This window comes from Rhipicephalus sanguineus, chromosome 10, assembly GCF_013339695.2.
Source record: "Rhipicephalus sanguineus isolate Rsan-2018 chromosome 10, BIME_Rsan_1.4, whole genome shotgun sequence".
Taxonomy (NCBI): Eukaryota; Metazoa; Arthropoda; class Arachnida; order Ixodida; family Ixodidae; genus Rhipicephalus; species Rhipicephalus sanguineus.
Window position 1 is genome coordinate 26,922,402 of NC_051185.1, and position 22,491 is coordinate 26,944,892.

Genomic DNA, 22,491 nt, shown 5'->3' on the forward strand with positions numbered 1-22,491 from the left:
ATCAGTTTTGTTGTTTTCCCTTCACCTGCAGCTTTTTATTGCGATAGCAATTATATGGACAGTCTCGGCTGATTTTTGCCGCCGCCGTCATGCTGCGTATATGTATAAGTATGTATATATACATCAATATCCCAAATAAAAATAAATCAGAAAAATGCTTCCGAAGCGCGGAATCGAACCAGCGACCTCTGAATTCGCAGCGCGGTGCGCTAAGCACTACTCCATAAAACTTTCATCTCTCAGGTAGCTAACGGCGAGCGTTATATACACACCCTTTACCGTTTGCAGTCCTCCGAGACGGAGGCGCTTATAAGCGTTTCTTCATTACCAGCGATATGGCGCTAGGAGCGCGCGGGCGCACTTAAAGGCGTCGGCCAGCTCTCTCGCTTCTTCTTATATTTGCGCAGCGAGAACCTTGCCCTTCCGCTGTCTGCTCGCGCGGGCGCTCGAACAAACTACCGCAGTGTTCATGATTCTCAGCAGATCGAGCTACGTGGTAGCTCTCACCGCGTGTCGCGTACGTGTAGCTAAAAGCGTTTCAGATGTCGTGCACGTAACGTACGTGTACTTTTCACGTTTGCGTATGAGAAGTCCCTACGTACGTGAAATTAAAACTGTCTATAGTAGCTGCCGGGTAGTGGTGGACGCACGGTAGTCGCAGCGCGTCCATCACGGGCCGCTTTTCTTGCTATCGCATTCATTGCTTCGCCCTTGCGGCGAAACTGACTTTTTTTCAAAGAGAGAGGGAAAATAACACTAAACAAACTGCCACCAGGAACCGTCGATGGTGTGCAATGCACAACAATCACCGAAAATATGTTCGTCACGTCTGCCTGCTAAGAGATTACATAGATATGGTAAATAGATTGTGTTCATTTGTTTCGTTTTCCTTCTGTTGCAACGCAGGTTCACTGCTGGAACGAAACGCATGGATGCGAATTTGAGGGAGCCATGGAGTTTATGCTGCGACACTACGAGAACGACTGCGCATTTCATACCGTGGAGTGTTTGCGATGCGGCGAGGAAGTCCTGCACAGGGAACTGTCAATGCACTACGTGGCCGGATGCAGCGCCACTGTTTCGACAGCAGGCGTAGAGAACACTTCATCGGAATCTACAGCACTGACCCTTCAAGACGTGACGGCTGCTCTCGAAGAACTGAAGACGCTGCTGAGGGACGCCAACCACGAGCAGCTGCTGCTTGCGATTCAGAGTCAAATGAATGAGCTGATTGAACAGGTCAGGAATCAGGGGTCCAGATCGGCCGTGATCACTCACGATACCGCAGCATCTGCAACGTCGGGGATGGCTCAAGTCGCAGCACCGTCTCCTTCGACCTCGCTGCAAGAGGGAACTTCTCGGCAGAGTCCGACTGAGCAAGCGAGCACGTCGTCGACGTCGCGGTCCAGCTCGGAAAAGATGTCTAAACGTGCGAAGGCAGAACCCCTTGTGGACCTGCCAAGAGATGTCCTGCTAGCTATGCGCAAAACATCCTCGCAAGATTATCCTCGGCATGTCATTACTTACACCTTTCCGGGTGTTAAATGCCATTTAGAGTTAACCAGGCCGTTGTCAACGACAGTTACGTGGAGGGAAGTCCTTGGAAGAGTGACGTATGTTTTGACAGTCGAAAGGTTGCCACTGCTTTCGGACTTGCTCTTCCAGAAATTTGTTGCTATCACAGTGTTGCACACTAGGGACGCGTACATTACAATTGAATTCGGCGAGCGTCCCCTTGACTTTTATGCGCGAGTTAAGTTTCATGGGATAGGGACACTTGGAGGCTCTAGGTGTCCGCCGCCTGTTTTCGTCGTGAAGGCGTACAGTCGACGACAAGCGATGTTTGTTCCAATAAATCCCTCTGAAGAGCCATGTGACTGTAAGCACAATGGAGAATTATGGATGCACTGTCACCGCGTATACGCAATCAACAATACTTACCTGATGCCGGAAGTCTATCTGACGAGGGAAATCGGAATGAAGTTGGAAATCGAGCTCTCAATGGAATAAAAGCGCACACGCGGTACAGCCGAGGGCCGAGATTCTGGCTTCAGTTTTTCGAGTGTTTCTTGTTTCCTTACTTGGGCCACTTCAGATATAGGAGTGGATGTCGCAGCGCGACATAAGTTTGTCAGCATTGAGCGCTTACATGCTGCACTGTTTAGCCTCCTTCGCATTTTAAGTGTTTTAGTACGTGAAGTATGTTAAGTTCTGATCGAAATTTGGAATCTCCAAAAAAGCACGTGCCACATATATTTCAAAGATACTTGTTTCTTTGACACTTTCTTCACAATATCGTTTTCATTCATCTAAGGTCTTGAGGTCCTCGTTTTATGTTTGCCCTGTCATTTAGTTATTGTGATTGCTATATGAAGTCCCGCTTGGGGATCATAATATCCAGCCTATTTTTGTGTGTATTTGCGTTTGACCCAAGCCAAAAAGCCGATAGGTTCACGGTCGTAGTTCTAATACCTTCGCGTAAGTCTTTACGCCATATCCATTACAATCCTCTTGCTAAGGACACTATTTACTAGCCCGAACATGACACTCACTGACAGCAGGCGTGCTGTTATCTTAGCTGCTCCACCTGTCGTTTGAATGGTGTTGCGGAATATCAAAAACATACTTGAAGCATGAATAGTGGTAGGTTACGAACACACTATGGCATAAGAAGAATTTATATTATTGTTTAAATGCGAAATGCCTATCCAGACACCGCTGCTTCAAAAGAGGCGTGTTCGCTAAAACCTCAGTTTACGTTTAGGTTTGTATTAATGACTGAGTGAGCACTGTTCTTATGGCTGGCTGTCTGGTGGACTGAAATAACTAATGTATTAAATTAACGTATCTATTAAAATAACGTTTTTGTTCCTCAAGCAGAGAGACCATGGAATATGGTACGGTACGAACAACTTTAGTGAAAGCAAATGTTTTAGTTCGACATATATCCACCGTCAATCAAGCTGTGCGGTAAGATAGAAAGAAGCTTGCACGAATATTGAGAGCAGTGTCTCATGGGAAGCGTTTCGTTGTAGAGAAACTTCCGAATTCTATTTCACATTTCACCGGAAAGAAATGAGACGGCATTTCTTGTTTTCCAGTAATCCATGACGCCTGTGTGTGAAAACAAGTGCGTGAATCTATTAACCTGTTGCTAATGTATCGCTCTCTTTCTTGGTGTACTTACGGTATTTATTCTATTTTTGACATGAAGTGTTTCACTGCTTCTCACTTTTCAATTACGTTGTCAAATGACCACTGTTGTACAGAAACTTATTATATGTTTTGATTCATACAACCCATGTACGCTTATTTACTTTATTTTGTTGTACGCTGTCTATAGTGCTGTCATAAAGGGCCTTCAGGCACTTTCAAGCTGTTTACAACAGCCTTTCGCCTGAAAGACCCCCAACAGAGTGTAATGAAATGTTGGAAATAAAGATTTGATTGATTGATTGATTGATTGATTGATTGATTGATTGATTGATTGATTCAAAAAGACGACGAGGACGACAAGGCATCGGCGAGCACAGAACACGTTAAGCCAAGAGGATAAAAAAATAATGTTTCGTGGTTTCAATTGAGATAGATAAGATACAGGATTATTGAAAGGCGCCGCAGTCCGGAGAGACAATAAATATTTCTCATGTGGAGTTCTCCCGCGGAAGCTTCGCGCTTAGTTTAATATTTATGATATTTAATCGTATCAGCGGCCACATAAATAGATTAATTATTAAATGTAGGTATTAGAAGGACTTCCACATCGTATAATAATAATAATAATAATAATAATAATAATAATAATAATAATAATAATAATAATAATAATAATAATAATATCTTGTAGTAGTAGTAGTCTAACCCGCAGTACATACAATATACAGCTTAGCGTAACAGTCAAGACATAACATAACATAACAGTCAAAACAACATATTCAACAGTCACATATATGTGTACACACGGTGTTGTTAAAAAAAATGAAGAGCAACCGTTGCATAGCATAACCAAGACAAAAATGGTCAAAACGCACATAAATATACACTGTGCCGTTAAAACAAAACAAAGCTTAAATGCGCTAGTAACGGCCAAGAATTCCACTGTCTTCATCTTCTCCTGCTTCTCTACATGAACACTTGCGCCCGGCGTGTGCTGTCCCGCAGCACCGATTCGTCCGGCGTGGGATACAATAACTCGGATGGCCGAGAGAACGAGAGAAAGAGAGAGAGAAAGAAAGACAAGGAGAGACATAGAGAGAAAGAGAAAAAGAAAGATAGAGAAAAAGAAAATGAGAGAAGTAGAGATAGAAAGGAGATGTAGATATATAAGTAAAAGATAAAAAGAGGAAACGAGAAAGAGAGAGAGAGAAAGAAGGAAAACGAAAGAGAAGGGGAGAGGGAGGTAAGATCAAGTAACGCTTGTCACATGACATGCTCCCGCCAAATTCACATAACACTAGTCACGTGACGTAAAGTCACGTAGCAGTAGTCACGTGACATGTTCCCCCCAGAATCACGCAACACCATTCACGTGACATTTTCCGGCCAATCACATAACGTTTCCGGCACAATCAGGTAACGCTACTCACGTGACATGTTCCCCGCCAAACCCACGTCGTTTAAGCGAGGCAGGGCGGCTTCTTCCTAGGAAGTCTTCGCTGTTGGCGGCAGCCTTGCACCACTAGTGCAAGAAGCGCGCACTTTATTTCGTTCTCTGTGTCTCAGTGCGTTTCTATACACAGTATGATTAGCTGCAACTTCGACAGAAACTAATACAGGATTAGCGCTTGGCGGCAATGTTTTAAATCGGAAATGCTCACGGTGATCGCAGCTACGCACCGATGCGGTGGCAGCAATGTAGTGGCTGCTGTGCGTGACTTAGATAGTAAGTATCGTGATCTAAGTATTATTACTTATGCAAAAGCAATGACCCCCCCCCCCCCACCTCCATATGAGTTTATCTTAACCGTGGATAAAATAGGTGTCTATAACGGAGTCAGAGGATCCCATTAAGTAACATCTTCCGGTGCATATTATCCGCCAGATCCACTACTGTGTGCCTGGTGGTTTCGGCAAGTGAAGCCGTAGAACTTTGTCGATTTTATTTTAATACCTGTATTCCTATCCTCAGCAATCGGTCGTTTTTGTCATCGTGCGACAGTTCATTGGCGATTTTGAAAGGTGTCAAGAAAGTAATTCATAAAAACAAAGAAGGCAGACTTATTCAGGGGTGGCTTATTTGTACGTGTTGCGGTCGCATCGCTAGATTTATCCGCAGTGATAACATATAGGTTCTTCCTCCCCGCGTAGCAAAGTCAAGGTTGACGTCAACGTGTACGCGACGATAACAGCATTATTTGCCTCCTCTTATCCATCCTTGTTGCTATGACAACCGAAGTGTGCCACCCCACCGCAGAGCGATAGGGCTCGTTGAAGGTTAGAGTAGAGTGTGCTATACTCGGCGACAACTTTTCTTGACAGCACTGCGGAAGCTACATAACCGAAGTGCATGCCTACTATCGCGCGAAGAAATAGTACTTAAGTTTACTGATAATTTTCTCATTGGCCTTGCTGGAATAAATGCTCCTTTATTTATTATGAGCCTCACACAGTTGCCGGAAGTCGTAAGTAAAACACAGTTATTGTTCACTTTGCAAGAATGCCTTCCTTTTCTTTCCATTTCTTAGACAGCACCACCTCTTCAGCACGCATGTTTTCCAAGGTAAACATGGCGTCCATGACGTAGTGGTTCAGTGGTGCGGCCGCCATCGCGATGTTTAAGTTCTCCAAGAACAATATACTCGTAATATGACACTAAAATGTACCCCAAACAATCGAAATGTCTCTCCCATTCACATTTTTTGTGTACATAATTTTCTAGACGCGTTCACGATGCAAGAGAGCAAAACCGAAATCAGCCTCAAGCTGCCGTACTACTTGCGGAGCAACACGAATGTGCGGAAGCTCCGCCTCCGTAGCCTTCGCTCCAATGTCAAGATAAGTTGTCGCCGAGTATAGAACAGGGGAGCGCTCAGAACGGGCTTCGAAAAGCGAAGCCCAAACAGGGTCAATCCGCTTGTGGCGCTGCAATCGGTAGTCTACAGGGTGTCGTCGTTCAAGATTTGCGCGTGGCTCCGCCAAAGTGGTGCAGGGGTACAATGCCCGTTTCCCACTCAAAGACCCGGGTTCGAATCGCACCTGTGGATGGTGGGTGTCTATTTTTAGTGTCACTTGTTACAGCTGTATTGGTTTTCCGTTGTTTCTTAATACTAGCTTCAGTTGCTAGGTGTTGCTTCCAAAAGTAAGGCAAAATGTGAGGTAAAATAGAAGTAAATTGACAGTGAGCGTAGTTATTTGCAGCACCGCCGCCCGGGATTAAACAAAGACATAAAGTATGTCGTCCGAGGTTTTTGCGAATACGAGACCTGAAACGAGACTTCACATTCGGCGTTGCATTTTGTAGCAATGTGTAGCAACATAAGCGGGTTTTAAGAAACGAAGGAAAACCAATACAGCTACAAAAGGTGGCACTAAGAATAAAAACCCACCATCTAGAGCTGCGTAGATGTAGAACTTTCAATTCAATGTAGTACATTCGCCCCAAAACACAAGATCAAGTAATCGCCATAATTACCATAGGCTAATCACCATTATCATAAGCTGATCAGTCATTCCATCAAGTTTCGAAAATATTTTAACTGGTAAATCTAGCAAAAAGAAAATGGGTTTATCTGAAAGCTTCTTTTAAATTGCTTCATTAACCTCTATTCCTTATCGCAGTGCTTTGATGTGCTCGCACTAGATTTGCATCGAAAATAAGCGAAATTTCAGATATTTGTAGAACTGCTCGGTAGTAAACAAGCCACACTGAAGGTGACGATTGGCTGCCACGCGCTGTGTAGGCGTCATCGGTTGAAATGTTTTGTAAGCGTACTTACAATCAAGCGTTATGGGCTGGTCATAGTCTGTATTCGGGTGAAAGGTATCTACCTATTTGCAGGTAAAACAGTGTAGATAACAGCCAGGTTATTAGACATGTGCGGGAACGAAAAAAATACATCAGTTCTGGAGTTATTGAGCAACCTTTAAAAAATATTGATATCCGTTTTGTTGTTTCCCGTAACAAAAACAGAAAACAAATTGCTACCATGAGCGATCGATGAAGTTATTGTTCTTCATAAAGAAAAAAAATTCCGGAGCTCATGCCCCTTCGAAAAAATGGGGGCGAGCGGAGCTTCGCGTCTGCGTGCCTTTCGCACCATCTTTCTTTCTTTCTTTCTTTCTTTCTTTCTTCCTTTCTTTCTTCTTTCTTTCTTTCTTTCTTTCTTTCTTTCTTTCTTTCTTTCTTTCTTTCTCATTACGCAATGCTGCGTCCTAAGTGTTTCTTTCCTCCGTGCCGGTTATTGCACCTTCATACCCATGTTTAGCAGAGCAGCACTTCAGTTGCTATAGGCAACAAAGAAGGCCTTGCATTCATATACAGGCAGCATTGAAATGTGGATGCGTGAAATGACAAATGATCTCGGTAGATGAACAAATTGCATATAAAAAATCAAAAACGGTTCATCGCCAACAAGGCCTCAATCGACAGAGCGCAAGTTTGTTGAAAACGACGCATACAAGCACGTATGCGACCGTCACACCTTCGAGGGCCACCTTTGTGTACGCACACCGCAGGCATGGTTTTCTCGTACGACGCCGCCACCGAAATCAGCGATTCATAAGAACTTCGCTTAAAATATATTTGCACATGCCTTCTGCATGTTAGGATACGTGGAGCTTCACCTTTACGGAATGCCTTCCTTTAAATGCAAGGCAGAGAGCGAAAACGTAAATTACCCAGACACAGTAAACCAATGAACTCTGTATCCAGTTTGATTTTCATTCATTTTAAGGAAGGTGTAGGGGCAGAAAGTACAATGACAGTTTTACCAGCAAATTTCTTCATCCCAATCTGAAGGTTGATCTTTAAGACCTCAATAAAGTTCAGCATACCATGCCGCCTAAAAATGCGCCGAAGTTCCAAGCCTACTATTGGTCTCGAAAAAGCAACTAATTTACCCGCGCTGCAATTAACACATCCTTCTGGGAACACCGAAATTATCCAAAACCCGGATAACTTTCGTTTCGAGGCAAATTCCATATTTTCACGATAATTATTTCCGGAATATACATCACTCTATAGTATTCCTTACTGGCAATATTGCAAATGTCGTTGCTTTTTGTTACATTCTCTAAAGTGATGGACTTGTCAACACACGAGCAATTCGTGCCGCATAATCATCATTGCTGTTCCTGAAAGATTACCTTGTTTTCTCTCCCAAATTTCTGAGTGGAATACATCAATAGGAACTTTCGAATAAGTTGAATATTAAGGAAACATTGTAGCAGTTTCTCTCTCTTAGCTTTGCTATAGGCCATCAAGTTTAAATGCTGACAATGTGCAAAGGGTTGCATTTCTCTCCGCGTAACAGATTCGCTCAACGAGCCATGGTGGCGCGGTGGTACGCATGCTTAAACGAACTGCCATTCGCATTTATCTGTCCCTCCTGCCGCGGCATCTGGGAGAAAATAAAAAAAAAAAGCTTTAGCACCAATAATAACGAATGCTTCGTTCCTCGCCGCCTTGCAAAGGGTAAAGTGCGAGAAGCGAGCGATACGCGACAAGGGGTAAACGGCAGTGCGTTATCGGTCCCTGTTGCTATGACAGCCGAAGCGTATGGGACGAACGAGTAGCGATAGGCTAGATATAGCCAGTCCGCTATTGTCTGCCAGTGAAGAAGGATTCGCACCTGAAGTCGCATCGCCATGCCGGATCTCAGACGAGTGCACCGATTTCGCGACCACCCCATCGAAGGCGTAAACTGGCGACCGACGAGATTTGTCGACGAGGTGCCCAGTTCGGGTGTATGCGGTCTCTGCCGCATGATTCCAAACCAGATTGTGGTGCTACCGTGCTTGCATACTCTCTGCCAAGCATGCCACGCTGCCAGTTCCCAAGGCGCTGGTGGGCGGTGTCCGTTAGATCAAGAGCCTTTCGAAGAGGCTGAATGTGGAAGTTACCATTGGCCTTCCAGGAAAGCAAATGCCTTGAAGGTGAGAAAATGGTTCCGGTCCTTCTGTAGCGAAATCGTTGAATTACATTATTTGCTCTGTTTCACATATGGGGGCTTAGCAGCGTAAAGCTGGCAAGTTTGATGGCTATAGTCGGTCGTAACTGACTACAGTCAAAATAGTAAAGTTGTTATACACAATGACAACACTTAGCAGATGAGTTGGCATTTATCTACAACTTAACTTGAAATCTTAAAATGCAAGCAACGGGAACGAAGAGACAAAATGTGGTAGTATTTACCGTATTAATACACCACTTGTGCTACGTCATTAGGTCAAAGTGTGCCTATTCGTTCGGTCATTCGGCGCACGATTGTTCACAGAAGAGAGTTAGTGGGGCCTCCGAATGCGAGAAGTCTGACAAAGATCATCAGTTGCAGAGAAGTGTTGACAAAGATCATCAGGTGCAAAAATTCGGCAGAATGATAAGATTGTTGTAATGTGAAGGGATATGCAAATGGGTTTCAAGAAATACTGAACTTCGTGGTGAAAAGATGTCTTAAGAGATATTCAGTTTGTATTGGTAGCAACCGCTTAGTCCATGCCATTAAAAAGGCGCGTTGCTCAAGCCAGTGCGCACTACCGACGCGGCCACGGCTGATTCCGCGCTTTCTTATTCGATAACCGCGTCATGGTTTACAGCCATTCAGTATAATATAGTCCCAAAGCAGTAAATCAAGTATTCGGTCACCCGGAAATTATCAACAGAAGATAATCAGTCAGGCTACCTACTTTCGGATTTATTATTATCAGCAAATATGGTCGTAGGAGAACGCGTTTACTTTTGTACACTAAGTTCTATAAAGTGCATGCGTTAGATTTACACCGCATGTAGGTGAAATTAAGAGATTTGTGGATAATATATTAACAATAATTCTTGGGGTTTTACGTCCCGCAACCACGCATATTTGCCGATAAGCTCGGAAGAAAGCAACCCACTCTGAATGTGAGCGGTGCCGTGCACCCACTCCATATACGTCATCGGCAGAGATGTTTTGTGAGCGGACTTGCAATAAAGCGTCACAGGCAGGTGAAAAGCTTTACTAAGGTAAAAAGTATCTGTTATGTGTAAGCACGAAAGGGTAAAAATCGGCGAGGCAATAAATAATCGTTGAAACGCAAAAATACATTACTTTTGGGGTTTATGAGCGCGAAAAATTGTGAAAATCGATAACTCTAAAGTTTCCCTTCACCTGTAGCGTTTAAAAGAAGAGAGATGAAAAAGGACTGTAAATAAATTGCTGACATATCCGCTCAATGGAGTGCAACGCTAAATTATCTCCGAAAATTTATTCTTCACATACACCTGTTAAGAGATTACGTAGATATGTAAATTGATTGTGTTCGTTTGTTTCTTTTTCTTGCTCTTGCAACGAAGGTTCATTGCTGGAACGATGCGCACGGATGCGAATTTGAAGGGGCCATGGAGTTAATGCTGCGACACTACGAGAACGAATGCACATTCCACACCGTAGAGTGTTTGCAATGTGGCGAGGAAGTCCTTCACAAGGAACTGTCCAGGCACTACGCAGCCGGTTGTAGTGCCGCTGTTTGTTCAACACGCGCAGAGAATGCGTCCTCAGATTCCCAAGTATTGACCCTTCAAGACGTGACGGCTGCTCTTGAAGAACTCAAAGCGCTCTTGAGGGACGCCAACCACGAGCAGCTGCTTCTTGCGATTCAGAGTCAAATGAACGAGCTGATTGAACAGATCAGGAACCAGGAACACAGGTCGGCCGTGAGCACTGAAACTGTCGCAGCATCTGCAATGTCAGGGATGACACAAATCGCTGTACCGAGTACCTCAACCTCGTCGCAGCAGGGAACTTCTCGGCAGAACCCGACTGAGGAAGCCAGTACGTCATTGATGTCGTGGTCCTCCTCGGAGGAGACGTTGTTGCCTCGACAGCTCGAACCCCTCGTGGACCTGCCCAGAGAAGTTCTCCAAACCATGCGCAAAACATCCTCGCAAAATTATCCTCAGCATGCCATTAATATCGATGAGGATTTAGAATGTCATTTAGGTTTAACCTGGCCTTTGTCGACGACAGTTACATGGAGGGAAGTGCTCGGGAGCGTGACGTATGCTCTGAGCCTCTACGATGCTCTCACTAATAAGACATGTCCCAAATGGAAGTTTGTTAATATCACAGTGTTGCACACGAGGGACGCGTACTTCACAGTTAATGTTTACTACGATCACATTTCTCCTTCTCTTCTAATAAAATTTCACGGGATGCTTGGGGGCTCTAAATGTCAGGCGCCTGCTTTCACCGTCAAGATGTGCAGTCCGAGACTACCGGACATCGTTCAATTGAGTTCCTCTGAGCAACTATGCGACTGCGAGCACGACAGAAACTTGTGGATACATTGTTACCGCGGATTCTCAGCGGACCTTGAGGACCCGATTAGTTGGTGTATCCTAAAAAGCAGAAAAATCAACTTCGAAATCGTGCTCTGCCGTCCATAAAAAGTCGGGTGCCTAGAATTTTGCTTCAATTTTTCGAGTCTTTCTTGTTTCCTTCCTTTGGATCACTTAATGTGTAATTGTGAATGTCGCCAGGAGACATAAACATGGAAACTAATGTTTGTCAGTATTGAGCAAATGGATACTGCGCTGTTTAACCTCTCTGCCTTTTTAAGCGTACGTGTGATGTCAAGAAAGTCACGTTCTGATTGACGTTTCGGATCCTGAATAAAAGACGTGGAGAATATTTTTTTTCAGAAATATTCGTTCTTTGAAACACTCTTGACAATATGTTTCTCATTCAGCTCTGGCTTTAAAGATTGTTATTTTCTTTTGGCTCTCGTATTTATTTAGTAGGAAGCTACACGAAGTCCCGCTTGGGGTTTCCAATTTATTGAGTCTTTTTGCAGTCGTAGTTCACCAAAATCACCCAGACTATGCGCTCACGATCGCAGTACTGAGGCCTCCGCGTAAGAGCGTAATATTTACGCCAAGCCCATGGTGATTCCTTTGCTAAGAACACTATTTAGTAGTCGCCAGAGAAATTGTCGAAGCTTCCCATATCACAAGGAAAGGAGAGTCGTGTGTCAGCAGAACGTCGATCACCTTGAGTGACATTGAATTTGACTATGTGACTTTCACTTGTAAAAGATGATTGTATCGAAAGTGCGAGTTGAGCGGTTTTTTTCTGCATTTTTATTTTTCTTCGGTGGTGTTTTTTTTCTCCCGACGTGGTTTGATAATTCCAGATATTGATATTATCCGAATAAAATTTCAGTTAGGAGTCAGCGCTAGTCCTGTTTGATTCTGCTCTTTCGCCCGTCGTTTCCCGTGCACATCATGAAGATATACCAACTCGCTCAAGTTTCTGTATTATTAATATTTAGTAGTCCTAACGTCACCCTAAATGAGAATATACATACTGTTATGATAGCAGCTGCACCGGTAAAATAATTGGTTCGGAGGAACATCAAAAGAGAAACTTCATCTGCGAACAGCGGCATGTCGTGCCCAAGCTTTCACATACAAAGGATTCCTCTGCCAACTGTGTGAGTGTGAAATGCTTATCCAGAAGCAATATATTTTATCACATCTTAATGCTCCAAGTGTGATATTTACACCCGTCAGCAAACGTTTTACGGAACGCAGGCGCCACTACAAACGCGAATTTCTGCTCTGTTGTTGCGCAACACTTCTATTTGGTCGAGCTGGTGTCTGTATCGGTTGCACTACGAAGTGCAGGCTGGAGTATTTATTAGGATTTCATGTTCCGAGAAAGAGCGAGAGCATAGCTTCCTCGAAAATTTCGCGCCCCGTAAGATGTTGGGTGTACCTTTAATATCAAACACCCCTGAAAGAATGATTATGTTTACATGTGAATTGCGCCATATAACACTAACAGAGTAGCGTTGCTTTATATAAGGGCCAAAAAAGTGTGATGATAATAATGAGAATTTGGTGATCGAAGTAACTGGAGGAGGGAATTACGTTTGTTGAAGCCAAATTCGAGTGAGAATGCTAAAACTGTGAGCAGCTGGGAAGCAGTGGAAATGCTGGCGAAGCATAACTCAACCATGCGCATCTTTCTACGCGGCTTCTGAGATCCGCGTCGGCGTCGCGACGAAACACAAATAGAGTTAACCCAAGGAATACTCTAGGGCAAACCAACGCCGACGTGCAAGTTGCACTACCAGACACGTATACTACATTTCACAAGCTGGTTGCAGCACTGTGGAAGCTACGGGGCTGCTCAGCCAATAGGAAGCGTGAACACCCATTACGATGTATTCATCCGCCCCCCGCCGTCTGCTCGGTGTCCCATGGCACCGTCCACTGACCAGAGGGAGATGCGTTGCTCGCTTTGGGCCGTCTCAAGTTGGCTGACATTGGCCGCGAGGGGGCATGCAGAAAACAGACGCCCGCAAGCGTCCCCCCTTCTGGCCCGGCCACAGTACGCACACTCATGCAGAGGCGGAGAGGCTCGCATCGCGTTTGATTTTTTCCCTGGGCCGTCTCAACCTTGCTTTTTAACACGAAAGTGTTTTATGCCGGGGTCCACCAAGACTTCAGTGACGTATTTCCGTCACGGAAATGACGTCGAAAAAATATGCACAATCAGATGACAAAGAAAAAAAGGTACCGTCAACGGGCATCGAACCCACGACCGTTCGGTCCGCAACAACAGATGCCGGGCACGCTATCCACTGCGCCACGGTCACAGACTCTGTAGGCATTACGAACGCGCCTTTTATATCTACTACTCTCCCGGTCGGCTGGGTGGTGTTGACCTCTGGGAGTGGTAAGGCAAAGTAATTCGTCATTGCTGTGGCCTCCGCGACTAGCAGCTGCAACGCGTTACGCGTCCGTCCCATTCGGCGCGTTTTCAATTGAAGTTGAATTTTGTCAATGCCTTAACACACCGCGAGGTGGCGACCTTTGCCCAAGCGTCGTAAAAGCGTCGGCCTCGCTCATAGCATCACGCTAATACAAACCAAAAATAGCTCTGCGACGCGCGCCTGGCTCACCTGGTTGTAACCCCGCGTTCCCCGTTGTCGCGCTCGCCCCGAGAAAAATTGCGGCCGCGCTACCGGGGCGACACGACGCGCTTTGCGTTTCCCTCTAGTGCGGCCGTGGGTGTTCAATCACATTTTAACATGCCGCGGGATGGCGATCAAGCTCTGTGTCCAATATGCGTCGCTCTTCTGGCTATCACACCTCGTTCACTGATTACGCTTTCACCGTTAACTACTACAGCTACCACAAGGGTTTGTTTAATAATTTAACATGGACGTTAGTCGTCGGGATGGAGATGTACCACCAATCATCAAAGTGGGTGCATACACGTTAAACGGCGCCATTAGCTGCCAGACATCAAGATACATTGTGCAAACTCTCTTATATCAATGTACAGTAAGCATTCAGTTACTTCTGTAAGGGCACGCTTTACTTTCGTGTTATTCCGATTCCTATGACGGAGGGATCAACCGTGTTTTTTCATCCGCTGGGCTGTGCGTTCTGGCGCTACAGTCACATGTGAAAACTCGACTGCACGGGGCCTTCAAAAAAAAAAATCACAGCATATCCACGGAGTGAATGATGATGAGTGGGCGAAGCTGCGGAGGTTCATCGGTAAACCGTGAATCTTCCGTGAATTCTGCCCAGTACATCATCACCGACGTGAGATAGGGCGCGTTTATACTAAAGGTTCGATGAGTTATGACGACTTGCAGCTCACTTTAATTTTACATGTACGCTGTGAATTTTCATTCTTTAGAAAACCATTGCTTTAGAAAACATCTGGCGTCTTTCGTTAAGCAGCTGGCGTCTTTTCCTCTTGCTTTAGAAACATCTGGCAATCTTCCGTTTTGCTTTTACAAAACATCTGGCGTCTTTCGTTGGTTTATTTCATCAATCAACAGCGTTTTGAACAAAATTGTTATTGATTAATCACGCACAGGAGAAATCTCACCAGGCACTACCTTGGAGGTAAAGAATGGCTGCTAATGGGAATGAGAGACAGAAGAAGTCGGCTTTTAGCTACCGCTGCGAATTTTTTATTGTTCAACAACGCACAGGAAAAATCTCCCACCGGCACCACCTTGGAGGTCAAAGCGTAAGACTGGTTACGGACTACGACTACGACTACGAGGGACGAACGGGTGCCGCCTTAAGGAGCTTCGCCCCTAAAAAAACAAAAGAAAACATGGTAGCACACGTCGACGCTTGCTCCTTGCGCCTCGAAACTATGAAGTCGCCGTCGTGAGCTGCGTGGCCCGTAAATTCTAAACCGACACTTGTGTTTCGTCATATTTGCATCCTGACGCTTCCATAGCAATGTATTCGTGTCCGTTTTGCGCTCTTTCCACGATTCATTCTCAAGCTCTCGGAGACAAGGTTTAGCAGGCGTGGCTGAGCAAAGAGCTAAGTAGAACCCCGCTGTTACGTTCCTCACTGCTGCGTTTTCCCGGCTGTTACGTCGTTTTCCGCCGGTCCCGGCATAGCTCCCATAGGATACAATGTATTGGGAACCCCGCTGTTACGTCGTAACTGTCGGACCGTTCCCGTATGATACGTCGCGAAGTGCGCCCGGAGCCGACCGAGTGACTACCAAAGAGAGCGGCCATGGTGCATTTTCACGCAGCTTGGCCTCGTTTGACCGTAATATTAGCCGCATGAGAGGCGCACGCAACAGAATCTTTCAATTGATGCAAACAAAAGCATGGCCTTCGAGATTCAAATTGCAAAGATGGCGTCTATGACGTAACTGCTCGCGAAAGCAAGGCCTTCGAGATTGGCATTTACTATTGACAAAAGCATAGCCTCTGAGATTTGCATTGCACAAACATGGCGTGTATGACGTAATTGCTTGCGAAAGCAAGGCCTTTGAGATTGGCATTCACTTCTGCCATCGCGTTGGCGTAGACTCATCATCATCGTTATTTATCGGAGAACGGGAGGAGTTCGAGCTGGTTGGAGCTCGCATGGTCGTGCGTGCGGTTCGCGGTCGGACTCGCCGCGCCGGTCGTGATTGCGTGTGCTTAGTTCTTTCATGCCTACAGCTGTTGGTGTTAAAAAAATCACATACGTTGATTACATTTCTGTGGATAAGGCCGTCCTAAGCTCCGCGTTTCTATCCATCGGCTAGATCGCGGCTGAGCGCGCCAATTTTCGTGCTGCTCGTAAGAATTGAAATAAAATTCTGTACCACTAAATATTTTGCCGTTTTTCCTGTTTTTCGGCTCTTACGTTTCCCGTCTCTTACGTTTATTTCCTACGGTCCCTTCAAAAACGTATCAGCGGGGTTCTACTGTAATAAGGACAAAACGTACCGGATACTTTGTCCTCATCGAGCGACGACACAGAGCGATAGTCGATTCCACCGTTCATTTATTGCTGTCGGGACAGTGGGCAAGTAGCAAGCGCGAGCACGGATCGTAGCGGGCGATCGCGTCTCCATGGGCGCTGCCGTGTTGCTTCGTCATCACAATTATCGGCAGAGACCAATAGAATAATTCAAGGCCTATGGCGTGCATGCGAATCGTGATTAGCGTATCAAGTACTGCAAGACGTAGAACGTGCCAAACTAACGCAGTTTTCTTAACCTTTTTCAATTAAAATGCAAGGACAAACCGAACTATGTTTTGCTGCGCAAGTGTGTGGTTTAGTTTACACCTCGTAGCTTTCACCCTGCTGCGAGCAACTTGTGAGGTGGAGTTAAGTCAAGTATGAAGGTCGCGTCCAGGATTATTTTTATAATGAACACTATCTGTTTAAAAGCGTAATGTTTTCTCTCCCACACGAGTCAGTCTCGCCGTGTATCTCCGCTTGGCCTTGAAGCGAAGAACGCACACCGCGTGAGCAGCCGCGTTCGCCGCCATCGCTGCTCCTACCGCTCCTCGCATGACAAGCGCTGCCTCGCTAGAGTGGACTCTAGCCTCACCAGCCGTGTCCAAGTGATTAACCACGTGACTCGCCGCTCTCTCAGCCGCGTGGGGTCAGCGGGCGAGTGCTTCAGTTCAGCCGCTCTTCCATGGTTGCGCGATACAAAGAGTTGTGCCAGGATGCTTTTGCCGAAGTTGTCTTCGTCACCATCTCGCATAAACACAAGCGTAATCGGGGAGGGGGGCTCATAATTTCAAATGTGCATGTTCTGTTGTTATACACGCACACATATACAGACAAACGCACGAAAATGCATAAAAGGTGCTGCCCCCTCCCCCCAGTATAAAAGAAGTTGCGGCTACGCTACTGCCGTTCACCAACTCGTGCCGCGCCTAACACGGACGAGATACATGCGATAACTCGAGATGTCGCGCATTTATCACACGGGCGGTTGTCTCACGCCGTCTGCGTAGCACCGACAAGTGCCTATTCTTGCGCGAAGCCCCTTAACACATAGTTTTAGAATCAATATGACGACATACCTTCGGAATCGGCCCCACAGCCGCCATCCAGCGTTGGCGAGGGCGTCATTTCCTTCCAACTGTTGTAATAGCACGATAGAGAAATATAGAGACAGGGTTCGAAGATATATTTTTGCCGCTGTGCATATTACCGCTGGCGTGCAGCATTACAAAGGCACCTGGCAAGGGATTGATAAATTACTGCGGATATGGGAATATAATAATATTATCTGGGGTCTAACGTCCCAAAACCACAATATGGCGGATAGGGGAACGGAAAAAAAATGTAAATTAGTTATAAAATGAGCCGGTGCTCTTCCTGTATCTTGGGTGCTTCAGGTGTGAACGAATTCAGCCCTCTGCATCATTCCCTAAGAAAACCTTTATAGGTTTTTTTTTATTTGAATTATTGAATATTTGCGTTGGAATATCGAATCCGCGTTCTTCTCGCCGCGTAACACAATTGCTTAGCAAGTAACGGTGGCACGGTGGTGCATGCTTCAAGGAAGTGGATGGCGTGTTATCAGTGTCGCTCGCTTGGACTGCTGGGGCAAAAAAAAAAAAATAGAACCAACACTACCGCCGCAGATAACGAATGCGTCGTTCCTCGCTACATTGCGAAAAGGCGCAAAGAAGTGTGCCTCGTGTTAAAGGTGACAACGAGAAAACGTTCCTCTGTTATCTATCCTGGTTGCTACGTCAGCCGAAGCGTGTGAGACAACCGAGCAGCGACAGGCCACATTTAGTCAGTCCGCTCCTCCAGTGAAGGATTGGCGCTCGAACTCACACCACCATGCCAGATTTCAGACGAGAGCACCGTTTTCGCGACCACGCCGTCCCAGGGGTCAACTGGCGACCGACTCGCTTTGTGGACGAGGTGCCCAGTTCGCGCGTGTGTGCCCTCTGTCGCATGATTCCCAAGAAAACTGTGCTGTTGCCATGCTCGCACGTTCTATGCCAATCGTGCCACGCAGACAACACCCAAGGATGCGGTGGGCGGTGTCCCTTGGATCAAGAGCCATTCGAGGAAGGTGAATGTGTCAGCTATGATTTGCCTATAGGAACAGCGAACGCTTTGAAGGTAAGAAGACGCTTGAGCTCCTTGTTAAGGAAAATCATTTAAATGCATTGCTTGTACTGCTGCATATATGCAGGATTAATGCTGCGAGGCTGGTAATAAGGCACAGCCAAACTCATCTCCTGGTTAACGATAGGGTAAGAGCTCTTATCATGAGGCGGTGCTCCTGTATATCTTACTGCGTGACAATAACATACAAATCATCAGGACCACGAGGGCAAAGGTTGTAGAATTCAACATTTTAGTGCAGTGCATCTCGCACGAGTTCTGCCTGTAGGCAGAAAAAGAGTGTTCCACACTCGCCACCATGGCTGCGATCGGCTCTGTCTAACACCCCTAGGTTTAATTCACTTATATAACCCGTAAAGTGGACGGGAAGATGACCGCCGCCGTAACTCGGTGGTAGAGCATCGGACGCGTTATTCTAAGGTCGTAAGTTTTGGTCCCTGCCGGCAGCAAGTTTTCGTCCACTTTACTTTCTTCACATTTATATCCTAATTACTACGAATAGCATTCCCTATACTTGCCGCGGCATTAATTGTCTTTTAGTTCTCCTCATTATAAAGTGCATGCATTAGATTTACGCCGCATGTAGGTGAAATCCAGAGATTTGTTGATAATCTCGGAAGAAAACAATCTGCTCTGAATGTGAACGGTGCCGTGCACCCACTCCATCTATGTCATAGGCTGAGATGTTTTGTGAGCGGACTTGCAATAAAGCCTCATGGCAGGTGAAAGCTGTACTAAGGTAAAAAGTATCTGCCATGTGTAAGCAAGAAAGTGTAAAAATCAGCGAGGCATTAAATATTCGTTGAAGCGCAGAAATACATTATTTTGGGGTATATGAGCGTGCAAAATTGTCACAATCCAGCATTGTAAAGTCTCCCTTCACCTATAGCTTTTAAAAGAAGAGACATAAAAAAGGACTGTAAACAAATTGCTGACATATCCGCTTGATGGAGTGCAACGCTAAATCATCTCCGAAAATTTGTCCTTCACATCCGCCTGTTAAGAGATTACGTAGACATGTAAATTGATTGGGTTCTTTTCTTTTTCTTGCTCTTGCAACGAAGGTTCATTGCTGGAACAAAGCGCATGGATGCGAATTTGAGGGAGCCGTGGAGTTTATGCTGCGACACTACGAGAACGAATGCACATTCCACACCGTGGAGTGTTTGCGATGTGGCGAGGAAGTCCTGCACAAGGAACTGTCCAGGCACTACGCAGCTGTGTGTAGTGCCGCTGTTTCTTCAACACGCGCAGAGAACGCGTCCTCAGATTCCCAAGTATTGACCATTCAAGACGTGACGGCTGCTCTCGAAGAACTCAAAGCGCTCTTGAGGGACGCCAACCACGAGCAGTTGCTGCTTGCGATTCAGAGTCAAATGAACGAGCTGAGTGAACAGATCAGGAACCAGGAACACAGGTCGGCCGTGACCACAGAAGCTGTCGCAGCTGCAATGTCAGGGATGGCACAAGTCGCGACACCGAGCACCTCGACCTCGTCGCAGCAGAGAACTTCTCGGCTGAACCCGAGTGAGGAAGCCAGCGCGTCATTGATGTCGCGGTCCTGCTCGGAGGAGACGTTGTTGCCTCGACAGCTAGAAACCCTTGTGGACCTGCCGCGAGAAGTTCTCCAAACAATGCGCAAAACATCCTCGCAAGATTATCCTCAGCATGTCATTAGTGATATCGCTCGGGATTTGGAATGTCATTTAGCTTTAACCTGTCCTTTGTCGACGACAGTTACATGGAGGGAAGTGCTCGGGAGCGTGACGTATGTTCTGACCCTCTGCGATGCTCGCATTTGTGCGTCATGTCCCGAATGGAAGTTTGTTGATATCACAGTGTTGCACACGAGGGACGCGTATTTCACAGTTGAGTTTTACGGCGATTTATTTTGTCCTTATCTTCTAATACAATTTCACGGGATGCTTGGGGACTCTAAATGTCAGGCGCCCGCTTTTACCGTCAAGATGTACAGTCCGAGAGTACCGGACATCGTTCAATTGAGTTCCTCTGAGGAACCATGCGACTGCGAGCACGACAGAGACTTGTGGATACATTATTACCGCGGATACTCAGTGGACCCTGAAGACCCGATTAGTTCACGTATACTAGAAAGCAGAAAAATCAACTTCGAAATCGTGCTCTGCCGTCCATAAAAAGTCGGGTGCCTAGAATTTTGCTTCAAATATTGCCCGCCTCATATATACACAAACGCTTCAATGCTTTGTAGTCTATTAAGAGTCGCAGCTACTGTGACGCCCTTCGAGGTGTAGACGTAGTCAGGGTGTCCTTTCTCGAAAAGTGTTCGCTACTGGGAATTACAATTGCATTGCCTCGAAAAAAAATTCGGCGGATCCGATGCCTTGTGGGAATCGGTTTTATGCGAAGGATTCCGCGAATAGCAGTCTATGCTGCATTTTTTGGTTTTGCGTCAAGCATTACGAGGTGGATCGATGTGTTTTTGTAAGTGCAGTAGTTGTGTGCACATCACGGGCTTACCAGGAACGTCGACTACGCTGGCGTTTAAAGGGTAATGATGGTCTGACGTAACGTCAGAGCTCACGTCAGAGCACATACGTCAGTATTATCGAAACGAAGTGCGCGCTACAGTGTGATGATGTGAATATCATTCGTTAGCGTATTCCCTTTGGTTCCAGAAACGCTTTTATTTAGCTGGTTGAATCGTAGGAATGTAATTTATAGTAAATGTAATGTTTATTACAGTGCTATAAAGGCGGATCCAGCACCGGAACCACAATTGATGTTAACCGACATGACTCCTGAAGCATCTGGGAGCGCCCCGCCACGGTGGTCTAGTGGTTATGGCGCTCGACTGCTGACCCGAAGGTCACGGGATCGAATCCCGGCCGCGGCGGCTGCATTTTCGATTGAGGCGAAAATGTTTGAGGCCCGTGTACTTAGATTTAGGTGCACGTTAAAGAACCCCAGGTGGTCGAAATTTCCGGAGCCCTCCACTACGGCGTCTCTCATAATCATATGGTGGTTTTGGGACGTTAAACCCCAGATATTATTATTATTAGCATCTGGGAGCATCGGGGTTAAAAGAAGCGCCTCCCATGTTCTGTGAATCTTTCTGAAGTGGTCTTAAGGTGTAAGGCATCTTTGTCTCTGCCTAATCATGTAGGATCGCGCTACGGGGGGTTCATTTTAATGGTATTTTTTTTGCTGTTATGTTTATCTGTAACACTTACGTAAAAAGTCTGCAAATAAAAGTTGTTTAGATTTCCCTCTAAACTTCTACTGCGTCTAGTATTCTTTGACATTTGTTTCAAGCAACCGGCGAAGTCATCGGCGCTAGTAGCATAGCAGCAGTTCTCACTTGCTCCCTCTGCGTTTATATCACCTCGGGTGGCGAGTCCAGGGCGCCGAGTGTAGAGTGTTGTTTTATACTATCAAGGGAACCTGTTTTTACTGTTTTTAAGCCAGCTGTGAGTTTTAATGACGTCATGCTGGTTTGACGTAAATAATTCGAGAAAAAAATTGAATCGCGCAGCGCTTAACCTTATCGAGTCGATAATATTAAGCGTCGCTGGTGCCGTGAATTGGGCGTAATGCGTTGGGTTCGAAATGACGAAAAAACAGGCGCAGGATACGTAGTCGTGTTAGGAGGAGGTGCCACTACCACGGCATTTCATCGCCTTCTGATTTCGAGCTTTGCACACCATCTCGCATAACCCCAAGCGTAACCGGGGAGGGGGGTTCACAATTCCAAACGTGCATGTTCTGTTGTCATACACGCGCACATAATACAAACAAACGCAAGAAAATGCATAAAAGGCATCGTTTCTTCCTATATTGCGAAAATTCGCAAAGAAGTGAGCCTCATGTTAAATGCGTCAATGAGAAAACGTTCTTCTGTTATCTATGCTGGTTGCTATGACAGGCGAAGTGTGTTAGACAAC

General features: G+C 45.8%; 1 protein-coding gene across 1 annotated transcript in view; it reads left to right on the forward strand.

The window, feature by feature from the left end:
- Window positions 1-20,099, forward strand: part of LOC119406288 (TNF receptor-associated factor 3-like) — a 353,808-nt gene extending 333,709 nt beyond the window's left edge. Inside the window, exons 2-3 of the mRNA XM_049420032.1 lie at window positions 19,633-19,985; window positions 20,027-20,099. Coding sequence (XP_049275989.1) covers window positions 19,633-19,985; window positions 20,027-20,099 — 426 coding nt within the window. The remainder of the gene's footprint in view (window positions 1-19,632; window positions 19,986-20,026) is intronic.
- Window positions 20,100-22,491: the final 2,392 nt, after the last annotated feature.